Source organism: Diceros bicornis, chromosome 26, assembly GCF_020826845.1.
Source record: "Diceros bicornis minor isolate mBicDic1 chromosome 26, mDicBic1.mat.cur, whole genome shotgun sequence".
NCBI lineage: Eukaryota > Metazoa > Chordata > Mammalia > Perissodactyla > Rhinocerotidae > Diceros > Diceros bicornis.
Window position 1 is genome coordinate 46,941,435 of NC_080765.1, and position 13,932 is coordinate 46,955,366.

Here is a 13,932-nt window from a genome sequence, read left to right on the forward strand (position 1 = left end):
GTTGGGGAAGCCTTGCAGGAATGAGAGAGTTGAGGGCTCAGGTTCCACTGGCAGTTGGGCCGTGAAGTCACAAGGTTCTGGTGAGGAAAGGAAGGTTCCCGCCCGCCCCTCTGCCTGCCTTGGCATTGTCTTGGAAGAAGGTAAGATGTGAGGGCAGGAGCTCACCTCTTCACACCCTACATGTGCCCCCAACGCCCTGGGGCCTTCCAGCCCCTCACTTGCCCGTCTCCTTCCTGCCAACCCCCTAAACGCTCCCCCACCCTCCGGCTGCCCTGGTGTCCAGCTTTGGGCAGCCCTGGGGCACTAGGCCCAGGACCTTTTGGCAGTGGTCAAAGCCGTGGGTGGAGGCTGCCAGTGAAGCTGTATCAGGTGAGCCAGGTGCCAGCTGGGGCCAGAGCCAGGAGGACAGTCCAGGGAAGGGCCTGTGCAGGGTGTCCGTTTCTCCTGGTCAGTGGTGTGTGTCTTTAGGCAGGGGCCTGGACCTCTCTGAGCCTGAGCTTCCTGCTGTGGAGCGACGAGAGCCGAGCCTCTCTGGTCCGGGCTGTGTGACAGCAGGATGAGCTGAGGTGAGCTCGGTGGGCACTCTCTGCAGGGGTCTGGGTCCCTGCTATCCTGAGCTCCACCTGGGAGCTGGCACCTCTCATCAGCCCAGGAGGCCAAGGGGGGAGCTCCAAAGTGATTTCTTGCAGAGCTGGCTGGTAGCAGCCCCTCGTCGGGGGCCTCGCCCCCTGCCCAGCTAAGTTTCGTGACCCTGGAGGACCTGGGGCTCCTCCTGGAGAAGGGGTTGGCCAGCCCCGAGCCCCTGAGTCTGGAGGAGATCTCAGGGAGATATGAGTCCAGCCGCCTGGCGTCCACTGCCTCCGTCCCGGAGCAGGACACCCCTAAGCACTGGAAGCAGCTGGAGCAGTGGTGAGCCCCGTGGAGGGCAGGGGCGGGAGGCCCACGCTGTCAGCCCCCTGGCATGTGTGGCCTGACTCGGCTGGCTCCCCACCCCCACCAGGGTGGCTGACCTGCAGGCCGAGGTGGCTTCCCTCCGGGGGCACAAGGACCGCTGTGAGTGCGCCACGCTGAGTCTGCTGCGGGAGCTGCTCCAGGTGCGTGCCTGCGTGCAGCTGCAGGACTCAGAGCTGAAGAGGCTGCAGCAGGAGAGACAGCAGGCAGCTTGTGGCCCTGAGAAGGAGGCCTGTGAGGTGAGCCGCCGTCGGCTGGGAGGCAATGCATCCCTGCCCAGAGGCTGGGCTCCCCTGTTCCCGGTGTCGGAGCAGCTGCTGCCTGGACCCGGAGCCCAGCTCAGCTCCTGCTTCCCTGGCGGGGAGTCTAGCGACTCCTTGGTGCCTGGCTGGGGGGCCCCATATCTGTGCTGGTCATGCCATGAGGGCCTGCGCTCAACCCACGCCCTCCTGCTTGCAGCTCCCCAGACTCCAGAACCAGATGCAGGCCCTGGACAAGAGGTACCCCCATATCTGTGGTACAGGCCTTAGCGGGAGGGAAAGGGGCTTTGGGAAAGCTGTGACAGGTGCCACCCCCACTGAGCCATCAGCCTCGTTTCCCCCATTAGTTGTCTTGCTCAGGGAAGCAGTACACATTCACGGACCTACTAAGGTCTGAGTTTTTAAGCTCAGCAGCCAAAGAGGCCTGGGAGAGGGGGAGGCTTGCTGCTGGGGCCTCCCGGCCAGGCCCCTGACCCCCAAAGGCCACCAGCCTGCTCCGGCTGCTCCTCGCTGCTAGGAGGGTGTGCTGGGCAGGCCCTGGGCAGAAGCGGCTCTCGTGTGGCAGGCTGGTGGACGTCCGGGAGGCCCTGACCCAGATCAGGAGGAAGCAGGCGCTCCAGGACTCTGAGCGGAAGAGCGCCGAGCAGGAGGCCAACCTGAGGTGGGCACTGCCCGCCTCCCTCCCGGGGGGCTGGCTCTGGACCCACCATGTGTGGTCGTGTGGGAGTCACCAAGGCAGGGCAGGCGTCCTCTGCCCTCGGTGCCAAGCTGCTGGTTGATGGGGCCTCAGACCCCCTGTGGACCCTCTGTGGGGGAAGGAGACTCCAGCCCACGGCTCCCACCTGTTGCCCTTCTCCATCAGTCACGGCCACCCCGGGCCCAGCTCTCACCGTCAGGGTGGGACACAGACATTGGCACCTTACCCCCTCTCTGTATTTGCCCCGGGGGTGGGGGTTGTATACCTCCTGCTCTGCTGGCCTGGAGGTCAGCCTGGGCCCCCAGATGCAGACCCCAGCCCAAGAAGGACACTCGGTGTCCAGGGGCCCTGCCAGCCTCCCTGTGGCTCCCCAGCCAGGCCCTCCGGCAGGCTGGGCTGCTGTAACCTGCGGCCATTGCCTCTAGGTTGGCCAAGCTGACCGGGAAGCTGGAGCAGGAGGAGCAGGACTGGGAGGTGGCCTGCGGTGCCCTGCAGAAGAGCCAGGAGGAGGCCAGCCAGAGGGTGGACCATGAGGTGGCCAAGATGCAGGTACCCAAGAGGGAGGCTGGGCCGGGCAGGCTCTGGCATCCGTGCAGCCAGCTGAGCTGCTGGCGAGAAAGTCCATCCAAAAGAGACTCCAGGGCCGGCCCCGTGGCTTGGTGGTTAAGTGAGAGCGCTCCGATGCTGGTGGCCCGGGTTCGGATCCCGGGCGCGCACCGAGGCACCACTTCTCTGTCCATCCTGAGGCCGAGTCCCACGTACAGCAACTAGAAGGATGTGCAGCTATGGCATACAACTATCTACTGGGGCTTTGGGGGGAAAAATAAATAAATAAAATCTTTAAAAAAAAAAACAAAAAACAAAAGAGACTCCAGCGCCCCTGCCAGCCCCTATCCTTCCTGTCGGCAGGTTCTTCCCTCACTCCAGCATTCTCTTTGGTTCTGTCCATGTGACCAGACCTGGGAGGTGACCCTAGTCCTGTGTTGCCCGATACAGTGGCCGTTAGCCACAGGTGGCTCTGTATATTGAAATTAGCTAGCATCTTAGACAATTTAAAACTCAGTTCCTCGGTCACATGAGCCACATTTTAAATGCTCAGTGGTCACACGTGGCCAGTGCCTGCTGATTTGTGCAGCATCAAGATGGAGCGTGTCCTTCATCACCGAGTCCCGTCATTGGCACCAGTGCCGTCTCAGTCGCTGCTCCCCCCCACCTCCCTGCCGTGTAACCAGCACCCAGATCAAGAAGTAGAGCCTCATAGCCCCAAAGCCCCCTCCTCGGCCATTTTCAACCTCAGTGCTTCCCTCTGGGTGAAGTGGAAGTTTCCTTCCTGAAGACGCATCTCCCTGGGGGTCCGGTCGCGGCTGGTGCAGTTTCCCCTCCTGCGTGTGGCCCTAGGAGGTGTGGGGGACGGGGCAGGCATGTCTCTAGACCTGGCCTCTCAGCTCTGCAAATAGAGACCGGGGACTACACTGCACGCTGGAGACGGGGGGCCGAGTGCTCCCCAGCTGCCTCCCACATAGCTCGGCTGCCCAGCTTCAGTGGCGTCCTCTCCCGTTGCCCTTTGGGAAGTTAGTGTCTTTGCTCCATTGAGAGGCTGCCTGCCTCCTGCCGGCCAACAGCTCCACAGGATTGGGCCCAGGGATTCCCCACATGCCAGGCACGCTCATGGGGCGCAGCCTCTTCCCAGAGTGCGTTGTAGGACTGGGGTCAGCATACTGTGGCCCGCCGCCAGCTTTTTTTTTTTTTTTTAAAGGATAATTTTATTCTACTCTTTTTTTTTCTCTCCCCAAAGCCTCAATAGATAGTTGTACGTCATAGTTGCACATCCTTCTAGTTGCTGTATGTGGGACGTGGCCTCAGCATGGCCGGAGAAGCGGTGCGGTGCATCCGTGCGTGCCCGGGATCCGAACCAGGGCTGCCAGCAGTGGAGCACGCACACCCAACCGCTAAGCCACGGGGCCGGCCCACCGCTGCCTGTTTTTGTAAATAAAGTTTTATCGGTGCACAGCCATGCCCATTCATTTACCATTGTCCATGGCTGCCTTTGTGCTGGTACCGCAGAGCTGAGGAGCTGGGACTGAAACCCTGTGGCCCATAAACCTAAAATGTCTACTCTCTGGCTCTTTACAGCAAGAGTTTGCTGATCCCTGCTCCAGGTCATCCCGCATGGGGCAGGGCCTCAGGGCACACTTACTCTCTGGGCTGTGGGCAGCTCTCCTGGCCCTGCAAGGGCTCTGTGGCTGCAGAAAAGATGCCTCGTGCTGGGGCCTGCCTGTCCTGTGGGTTTCTGAGGCCAGGAGACAGGGCCTGGCTGGGCCTTGACTCCCCATCTCCTGTACCCTCAGACCCTTGGTGCAGCAGGAAAGGAGCTGATGGAGAGGAGGGGGAGGGCAAGGGTATGTGCACGCATGTGCATGAGTGTGAGTGCAGGTATTGTGTGCATGCCTGGATTTATGTGTGCACATATGCAAACGTGTGCACGCTTGTGTATGACTATGTGCACAAATGTGTTCATGTGCATGAGTGTGTGCTCACATGTGCACTTGGCCTCCCTGCCTGAGGCTGCCAGCTCGGAGTGTGATTCGGTTGCTGCTGTGCCACCTTCCCTGGGTGGCATCTGGTGGTCACTGAGAGCCCCAAGTGTGTTCTGGACCCGTGTGAGCTCAGCCTTCAGACCTTCACAACCCTTGTGCCTGGCCCTCTGGGGAGACATGTGGCCCCTGCCCTTCCTTCCTCAGGAGGGTGTGGTGAGCCCGGCTTGGTCAGGGACAGCAAGGGACACAGGACCAGGGATCCCTCTGATGGAGACAATTGGACAAGAAAACAACCAAGCTCGCGATGGCACAGAGGGCAGGGGTGGCTGTGGCAAGGAGGACGCCCAGCACAGAGGCCGCATGGTGACCATGTGGACCTCCCTCTGCAGGCCCAGGTGACCAAGCTTGGCGAGGAGATGAGCCTCCGCTTCCTCAAGAGGGAGGCCAAGCTGTGCGGCTTCCTGCAGAAGAGCTTCCTGGCCCTTGAGAAGGTGGGAGCCTGGGGGCTGGTGGGCCTGGCTGTGCCCCCAACTTGCCTGGCTCCGTCAGACAGGGGCGGGGTCTTCCTGCAGAGAATGAAGGCCTCGGAGAGCGCCCGGCTGAAAGCAGAGAGTGGCCTGCGGGAGGAGCTGGAGAGCAGGTGGCAGAAGCTCCAGGAGCTGGACGAGGAGCGAGCACAGGCCCTGTGGGGGCAGTGCAAGGTGGGCGGCTGCAGGCCAGGCGCGGGCTGGGGGTGTCTAGGGGTAAGGGTCTCAGGGCCGCCTCCACACAGCAGCAGGAAGAGTGCCACCTCCTGGAGCAGTGCCGGGGCCTGGACAAGGCTGTGGTCCAGCTGACCAAATTCGTGCAGCAGAACCAGGTGTCACTGAACCGCGTCCTGCTGGCTGAGCAGAAGGCCCGGTAGGTGTCCGTCAGGCCGGGTGGACGGGAGTGGCCCTTCTTCCCCGACTCCAGCATCCTGAGCTGGCACCAAGCCCAGTGGGGCACCCTGGGGCAAAGCACCCTGGGGCCCCGGTCCCTCCCCCAGCCTGTCCCTCATGAGAGAACTCTGTGGCAGTGGTGGACACAGCCCCGTCTTGGTGGCCCCTGTGACGACACTCCATCCTCCGCTCCCCGGGGTCTCCTGAATGGTTCTGGGGCCAGCAGCCAGGCTCCCATCCCTGGCCCAGCGCTGAGGGGCAGGCCAGCCTCAGCTGAGGGACAGTCTTTCTTGGTGGCACCAACCCCCAGGGATGCCAAGGAGCACTTGGAGGAGAGCCAGGCCAGGGAGCTGGCCTCCTACCTGCAGGAGAACCTGGAGGCCATGCAGCTGGCCAGCGAGCTGGCCCAGCAGGAGACACACAGCGCGCTGGAGCTGGTGAGGGTGTCGGGGACCAGTCAGGTCTCCTGGCGGGGTCCCCCACCTGTGCAGGCACCCACACTCAGCCTGGCCTCCCCGCAGCTCCAAGAGAAGAGCCGGGCCCTGGAGGTGTCCCTGGCCGAGCTGGTCAGGCAGGGGAAGGACCTGAGCGACCACTTCCTGGCCCTGAGCTGGAGGCTGGACCTGCAGGAGCAGACGCTGAGCCTGAGGCTACGTGAGGTGAGCGTGCAGAGCTGTGTGGGGAAGAGCACGCCCAGACAGGTGGGGTCCTGGTGCCCCTTCTGCTCCCCAGCCATCCCTGAGGGTGGAGCTTGACCAGCGGGTCCCAAGCCTCCCACCCCAACCCCACAACTGTCTGCAAGGCCCAGTTGGTCCCGAGCCCCAGTGACCTCCTGCTCGGGGCAGGGCCGCCCGGGGTCAACTGCTGAAAGTTTCAGAGGCCGATGCTTCCGCCACGCGGGGGGCTCCACAGCCTCTGCTCCTTGGGTTCTTTTCTCTCTTTTTTCGTAATAGCTTTATTGAGGTTTAATTCATACACCATACAATTTACCCTTTTAAAGTATACAATTTAGTGGGTTTTTGTATTTTCAGATTGTGCAACCACCACCACAAGCACCTTTAGAACTTTTCATGACCCCAAAAGGAAGCCCTGTGCCATTAGTGGTCACTGCCCCCTCCCCCAGCCCCTGGTGCCCACTGATCCACTTTCTGTCCCTGTGGATTTGCGTTTTCTGGACGTTTCATAGAAATGGACTCACACACTGTGTGGCCGTCTCTGTCTGGTTCTCTCGCTGAGCATCCTGTTTTTGAGGTCCATTCGCATTGTAGCATGTGTCGGTGCTTCATTCCTGTTAATGGCTGAATAAAATTCCACCCTGTGGATGGACCAACTGGTTATCTGTTCATCAGCTGATGGCCACTGGGCCGTTGCCCTTTTTGGCGATGTGGATAGTGCTGCTGTAGACACACATGCACACCCTTTGGCTGTGGGCTGGGTACCCCGGACCTGCCCTGCAGCCCCTCTCCTGCGGGTGCGGGCAGGCTGTCTACCCTCTGTCCCACTCCCTCCCGACTCCAGGGGGCAGCCAGGGCTGGCGTGAGGAGGGTCCCAGCAAGGCCTTCTTCTCAGGGGTGTGGCTCCGTTCAGCCTGGTGGCCCTGCCCAGGAGGACCCGCGTCCCCAGATGTGCCGGGCCAGGCCATCCCGGGGCTGTGTGAGGTCTGTGTGGACGTGCTTGGAGTCAGAGGTGGACGTGGGGGCTCCGTGCTGTCCAGGAGCTCTCTGCCGTGTGGGTGCAAATATCTCGGGTCCCACTGGCTCCAATGGGCCCCATCTGTCTGTCTGACCACCTTCCCTCTCTGGGCTCTGGCACTCACTGGGTGTCCATGTCCCAGGCAAAGAATGAGTGGGAAGGTGCAGAGCGGAAATCGCTGGAGGGACTGGCCCGGTGTCTAACGGAGGCCGAGGCGCACCTGAGGGAGGTGCGGGAGAAAGTGGACCGCCTGCCTCGACAGGTGGGTGAGGGCCGGGGGCACAGCCTCCCCTGCCCCACTGTGCCCCCTTAGCTGGCCACCGCTCCCGGCTCCCCGTTTCAGATAGAGGCCGTCTCTGACAAGTGTGTCCTTCACAAGAGCGACTCAGACCTCAAGATCTCTGCGGAGGCCAAAGCCAGGTGAGGGCCCCAGCCCCCTGTCGCAGCCTGGCAGGACCGTGGTCCCTGGGTAGGGGAGCAAACTCTGCTGACCATTAGGGGAGGGACTGGTCCCCACCCCAGGAGGATACAGCTGTCTCAGAATGACCCTGCTGCATCAATGAGGCTTCTCGAGGGTGCTCCTCCCCCAGCCCCCAGCACCGGTGGCAGCCCCAACCCCTCCCCAGCCCAGGCCTGGTGCCCACTGGTGCAGCCTGCACAGATCCTTGAGCTTTTCCCTCTGTCGCCTGCCGGGGACCCCCAGTCCCCAGTGGAGGGGTGACAAGGCTGACCGTCTTTGTGCTCTGTCCAGGGCCTCCTCGCCCCACCCACCCTGCCCCCTGGGCGCCCCCCAGAGCCTGGCAGCCCTGGCCTCCTGTGCCCACAGAGAGTTCGAGCTCGGGGCTGTGCGGCAGGAGGTGGCCACTCTGCTGTCGTCTGTGCAGCTGCTCAGGGAGGGCAACCCTGGGCGGAAGATCGCCGAGATCCAGGGCAAGCTGACCACGGTACCCCTCGGGCCCTGGTGCCCATCACACCCAGCAGAGGAGGGAGGTCGCCTGGTTCAGATAGGGCAGCCCCCTGCAGAGGGGCCCCCGGGGAGGCTCAGATCCAGGACACCCTGCTGGGGTGGGGGTTGAGGCTCACGGAACCAGCTGTTCTGCTGGGTAGCTCTGCAGCCTCCAGAAGTACCAAGTGGGGGCACCTGTTTGGAGCCCCCAAATGCCGGGGGTTATCCGCAATCACAGTGAAAGGAGCGGCCCCCAGCACTGGCCGAGTCACTGCTGAGTGACGCACCCTGGATCCTACTGAGGGGCGAGGACCCGAATGTCAGAGGCCAGCTCCCGCCCCAAGTGACTAGGGTGGGGCCGCCCCCAGGCCTGCAGACACCCCGAGTCCCTGCCCACGACTGGGGGCCGCGTTTAGTTTCAGAACCAAATAATGAAATTGGAAGACAGCATCCGGGACAACAAGGCCGTCCAGAACCTCAGATTTAATACAGAAACCAAGCTGGTGAGAGGGGGCCCCAGGCTAGACCCTCGCCCGGCTCGCCCCCCGTGGCTCCAGGGGGCTCCCAGGCCCTGGAGGTGGCCGCCTTTCTCTGGTGCGGAGCCTGACTCCCAGCTCCCCTTGCCTCTCCCAGCCTGGCCCACCCCCAGCCGTCTGTCTGCGAGTTGAGCCCAAGCAGTGTTTCTGGGCAGATAAGGCCCTGGTTTGCTCAGAGGGAGATAAATCCCATTCACCCTTGCTCCTCAATACCCCGCCCCCTGCATTCCTGCATCACGTCAGTCCCCCTTCCACCCCCACGCACCGCTGTGTCCCAGCGCACAGAGGAGATGGCCACCCTGCGGGAGAGCATGATGCGCCTGTGGAGTGAGGAGGGCCCGTGGGCCCTGACGCTGGGTAGCAGGAGGGTCCTCATGTCCCTGGTGAGGCAGCGCTTCTTCATCAAGGACGTGGCCGCTGGCGAGGTGGTCCCTGTGAACTGCTGGGGCGTGTACCAGGCCGTGAGGTGGGCAGTGGGGCACCGCCTTCTGGAGACCCCTCCAGGTCCGGGGTCAGGGTTGGGGGAGCCCCCAGGGCAGCAGGCAGAGGCGGAGTCCAGGAGCCATGAGCCGGATCTCTGGGCAGGTGGCTGCAGTGGAAGGCGGTCTTCATGAACCTGATGGCCCAGCGGAGGCCAAGAGCCATCTCGGAGAAGTCCTTTGGCCAGGAGCCTGCCCACTGCCTCCTGTCCTTGCCCCTTTCCCAGAAATAAACGTGCCAGCTCCTGCTCTTGTCAGAGCCTGGAGTTCCTGCCCGGGGGCTCAGGCGGGCCCAGGCAGCGGGAGTGACCGAGAGGACCCTTCCCAGAAGCCTGTCCATTTCCAGACTCCCAGAACCCCCTTCTGCCCAAGCCAGCCGAGCCCCAGGCCCAACAGCTTTCCTGGGCCTTCCCACCAACAAGCACAGCAGCCTGGGAGCCCCACCTGCTCCCGGCTGGACCCCCCAGCAGGCAGGTGGCCCAGCCCCAGGGTCCATGGCTGGCAGCCGTGCCCTCACACCTGTGTGGTGCCCGGGGAGGAAGCGGCTCTCCCTGCCCTCATCGAGGGAGCAAACAGTGTGTTCACCCACCTCCTCAGGCAGCACCCCCTCTTCCTGCTCCTCCAGGAAAACCCGCGGGAGCCACCTGCTGCGGGGCCGTGAGGAGGAGCCACCTGGGGCCAGCCAGGTGGCCGGGCAGTGGGGGGAGCAGCTGGTCTGGGTGGAGAATGGGCTTCACCCAGAGGGGGGCACCATGTGTTGACCCCCTGAGCCCATGGCCTCCGAGGGGCTGCAGCTTCTGCCCTGTCCTCCCTCCTGTGAGGAGAGCTCCAAGGGCCGAGGGCCAGGGTGGCTGGGACAGCAGTTCTTGCCCATTCCCTGCCCTGCTGGCCTCTGGTTGTGGCAGCTCCAGGTCCCAGGATGAGCCCAGCCCTTCTTCCTGGGCCCGGGAAGTCCCCACTTGAGCTGGTTTGTCCTGCTGGTGGCCGCCCTGGTCAGAGGGCCCTGGGGGCTCCTCCCAGGACAGCACGCAGGAGAGTCTGGACCCCTGGTGCCTCCTTCTCACCCCCGCTGACCCCGGCCCACTCGCTAGGCCTCTGCCAGCTGCACCTCCTCCAGGGTCTGGGCGCCCCCACCGGGCGGCTCGGGGCCAGCTTCCGCTGACCAGCTGGCCAGCAGGTCGCTGAAGTCGGGCGTGCCAGGGTGGAGCAGGCCCAGGGGACTGGGCGCTGGCTCCTTCCAGAAGGAGGGAGGCAGCTTCCTCTGGGTCATGGGGGTGATGTGGCCATACTTGCGCTCCAGCCGCAGCCGGCGGCTGGCCCACGCCCTGGGCACCGGGTATTGCCGCAGCCCATAGTCAAAGAGCTCTGCCAGGGGCCCCAGCGGTTGTGCCCTGACCCCACCGAGGCCCAGCCCCCGCGCCTGCCCCTCGGAACCCCCGGGCGAGTGAATGCTGGGCTCGGCAGCCTCGCCATCATCTGGGGGCCCACCCTGGGCCAGGCGCACCAGGTCAGCACAGTAGAGCTCCTGGGCTGAGCTGCCCACTCGGCAGCCATCGGCGTAGATGTCACAGGCGTCTGGGTCCTGTCCCCTGTCCTTGGGGCCGAAGTACCTCTGGATGTCGCCGCTGATGAGCTCGGAGAACCGCAGCAGCTGCAGCGGCGTCTCGGGGCCACTCGGATCCAGAGGGGCCACATCTGGGGCAGCTGAGGCCCAACCTGAGCTCTGGGGGGCTGGGCTGCGGGCTCCTGGCCCCTCGACCTCCAGCTCCTCCTCCCCATCCTCCTCCTCTTCCTCTCCCTCCTCCTCCTCAGAAGTGTCTGGAGGCTCTGGGTCTGAGGGCAGGAAGGGCCCATGGGACGGCAGGGGCAGCAGGAAGTCACAGAGTGGCCGGATCACACCTGCGGCCATCTCCTCCACGTCCTGAGCTTCTGGGGCCTCTGGGGCAGCAGGTGCCGGCTGTGGAGGTAGGTGGAGAGGGGACAGATTAGCGATCGGAGCCCATAGCCCCCTTGGGGGAATGGGTCACTGCAGGCTTATGGCCTGGCCACCTGTGCTTGGAGAGGGCACCGAGCTCAGAAGCGGTGAGATTACAGCAGTGAGGGCGATGGGCACCCTGGGCGGATGGGCATGGCAGAAGTAGAGGGGGAGAGCCTACGGGATGGTCACCGGCCAGATGAGCAGTGCATCCTGTCCTGTAGGGGGGTGGTCAGCGGGCGTAGGGAGGGCGGGTGAGGGGACAGTGCCACTGGAACAGTCGAGACGGGGGAGCGAAGCAGGGGGTGGGGAGGACACATGCCCAGGGTCTGGGGTGCTGGTAGGTTTGGGGCTCTGGAGCCCAGAGCCTTGTCCCAGTGCAGGGTTGCTACGGTCCTTGGCTCAGGTGCTGGGCGGAAGAGGGGATCCCTAGGCCCATCACATGTGTGCCTGGGCTTGGAAGAGTCCTGTGTCCCTGAGATGCCCACACTGAGCTGGGGAGCTGGGCCTGCTACCTCAACCAGCCACTCGGGTGCCTCCAGGGGGTTGCTCAGAGTCAGAGTCATTTCTCCTGTCCCATCTAATTCTAATAGATGCAGCCATGTCCCAGGCTTTCCTTTGCTCCCTGTCGGGGGAGGTTGGTAAAAGAGACAACACCTTGGGCATCCCTAACCTGGGCACTCCGGGGTTTGGTGGGGTCAGGGGAGGTGGGGAAGGCGTGCAGGCCTGGGGCTTGGCTGGGGCTTGCAGGACTGGGGAGGGGGTGGAATTTGAGAGGTGACTGATATGGTGGGCTGATTTTGAATGCCAGAGTGCACCCCACCCACAGGACAAGTGCCAGCAGCCCCTCCAGCTGAGCGGGGAGGCAGGTGGGAGAGCCCTTCGGCCTTCTAGCGAGAGCCCCGGGCAGAAGGGAGGAAGAAAGGGAAGGTGGTGCTGAGAGAGGAAGAGGGGCTTCCCACTTGTCAGAAAACAGCTCCCCCTCGCTTGACGGGGGGCCGGGCGAGTGCACAGGTGTCACCCAGAGTCAGGCCGACCTGGGAGGGCAGGGGAGCAGCCCCAGCCTCCCCGCTCCCTGTCACTCGCTGGCCAGCTGGGCTCCGGATCTTCCCTGCTGGGGTGTCCCATGGCCCCAGCGCTGGGCTGTGGGGATGGCCGCTAGTGCGGAGCCAAGACTTAGGTGTCTTCCTGCCCACGGCCTGTGCTTGCCCCAACGCTTCATCGATGGCCTGGCCCTGCCCAGCCCTTCTGGCGACCTCCCCAGTGGGTAGGTGGTCCCCAAAGACCACCTGGGCAGAAGGGAGGGGGAGGAGGCCAGATCCCCGCCACCAGCGCCCTCCGGCCTGCTGTCCCGCCCAGCTCCTACCTGCTGAGGCCTGCGGCTCCTGCTGGGCAAGCCACCTCCACCTGGGCTCAAGCATTTATAGCCGGGTTCCGCGGCCCGGCCGGGCTGGCAAATATTTGGTGACTGCATTGTCGTCGCAGACTGGGCAAACAGAGCCCGTTTGCTTTAGTGCCCGGCAACCAGGCCCCGCGGGGGGAGCGCAGCCTGCCCGGGGACCGTGGAGTGTTTGCCGCGGGCCCAGCTGGCTCACACCCCGGCCGAGGACCCTTATCTCCCCGCTGATTGGGGCCTGGACCAAGCCTTGTCAAATAGGCGGAAAATTAAATTTCATGCTGTTTTGACTTCTGGAGTAGCCTTCTCTAGAAGACATCCTGCTTCTGTGGCGCTCGGGGTGAGCGGGGCTCCGGGCCAGCCGCAGGACGTGGGAGGTGGAGGGAAGGAGGCCAGGGACCACCAGCCAGGGCCCAGCGGAGGGGCTTATGTAGGTGGGGCCCCTGGCGCCCCTGCCCCAGCCTTTCCCACCGTCCCAGAGCTGCAGGTGTGTTTGTAGCAAATCCGGTTGAACCCTGCTCCCCAACCCCTCACAGGGCCTCGTCCCCAGGGGCCAAGCTGAGAGGGCATCTCTCTTCTCTGCTTCCTTTTTTTTGGTTCCCATGCCTTCCTTGAGGGGCTGGGTATTCCCCCAGCCCCCTGGAACCTGGCCGGGGGGCGTCCTCACTGCGCCTCCCTGATGGGCTACAACCGACACCAGCAGCAGGACCCTGGAGGGTCTGTGGCCCAGCCAATGCCCAGACCTCCCAGGGGCCCAGCCCCTGCCAGATAGTGCTGATCAGTGTCGTAGGGCCACCATAACCAATCGCCACAAACGGGCTGAGAACAGCAGAGAGGGATTCTCTCACCATCTGGAGGCGTCGTCGGGGTTGGTCCCTTGCTGAGGCCCTGGGGGGAATCCATCCATTGGCTCTCCAGGTGTTCCTTGGCTTGTAGCCTCGCTACCCCCAACCTCTGCCTCCGTAGTCACATGGCTGTCCTGCCACAGGTGTCTGTGTCCACGTTTCCCTCTTCCTACAGGGATACCCGTCATTGGACTCAGGGCCTCCCCCTCCACTCCAACCTCACCTTCACTTGACCACATCTGCAATGACCCTATTTCCACACAAGTTTCCTCTCTGAGGTTCAGGTGGGCACAAGTTTTGGGGGACATTATGCAGCCCAATAAGGGCCTTCCACATGTGACCGTGGCCCCCACCATGTCATTCACCAGACGTGGCCTCCAGAGGTGCCCGCTGGGAGGACTGCAGAGTCCCAACCGCTACGGCTTCCAAAGCTGACACTCCTGTGGGCCAGGTTCTGAGGACAGGATAGCAGCCCCTCCCAGCTTGGCGTGTGCCCAGCCCTTGCCCCCTATAGCCATTCACGGTCCCCGATCTCCCTTCCAACCATGGGGGCTCACCCATCCACTGGGCCAGGTGGGTACGGATGGCACCCCACCCCTCCCTGGGTCTTTACCCTTCAGCTCCAGGCTCCACACCCTTCAGACAGGGATGGTACCTCTCTTACCCAGTGACACCCCATCAAATGTGGGATGTGGGCA

General features: G+C 63.5%; 2 protein-coding genes across 2 annotated transcripts; one reads left to right on the forward strand and one right to left on the reverse strand.

Moving 5' to 3' along the window:
• Positions 1-682: 682 nt before the first annotated feature.
• Positions 683-10,230, forward strand: CCDC154 (coiled-coil domain containing 154; the record flags this gene model as incomplete). Its single annotated transcript, XM_058568899.1, has 16 exons — positions 683-909; positions 1,001-1,190; positions 1,411-1,451; positions 1,777-1,872; positions 2,334-2,457; positions 4,835-4,936; positions 5,018-5,146; positions 5,221-5,345; positions 5,676-5,802; positions 5,887-6,024; positions 7,200-7,319; positions 7,401-7,477; positions 7,884-8,001; positions 8,420-8,506; positions 8,818-9,005; positions 9,125-10,230. Coding segments are annotated over 16 exons (2,016 nt in total), but the record flags the coding sequence as incomplete, so codon positions are not given.
• On the reverse strand, positions 10,076-13,604 carry PERCC1 (proline and glutamate rich with coiled coil 1). Its single transcript, XM_058570400.1, has 2 exons — positions 13,238-13,604; positions 10,076-10,975 (listed from the first exon to the last, which is right to left on the reverse strand). The coding sequence occupies exons 1-2, from the start codon at positions 13,238-13,240 to the stop codon at positions 10,106-10,108; spliced, it is 873 nt and encodes a 290-aa protein (XP_058426383.1). The 5' UTR covers positions 13,241-13,604; the 3' UTR covers positions 10,076-10,105.
• Between the last annotated feature and the right edge of the window lie 328 nt (positions 13,605-13,932).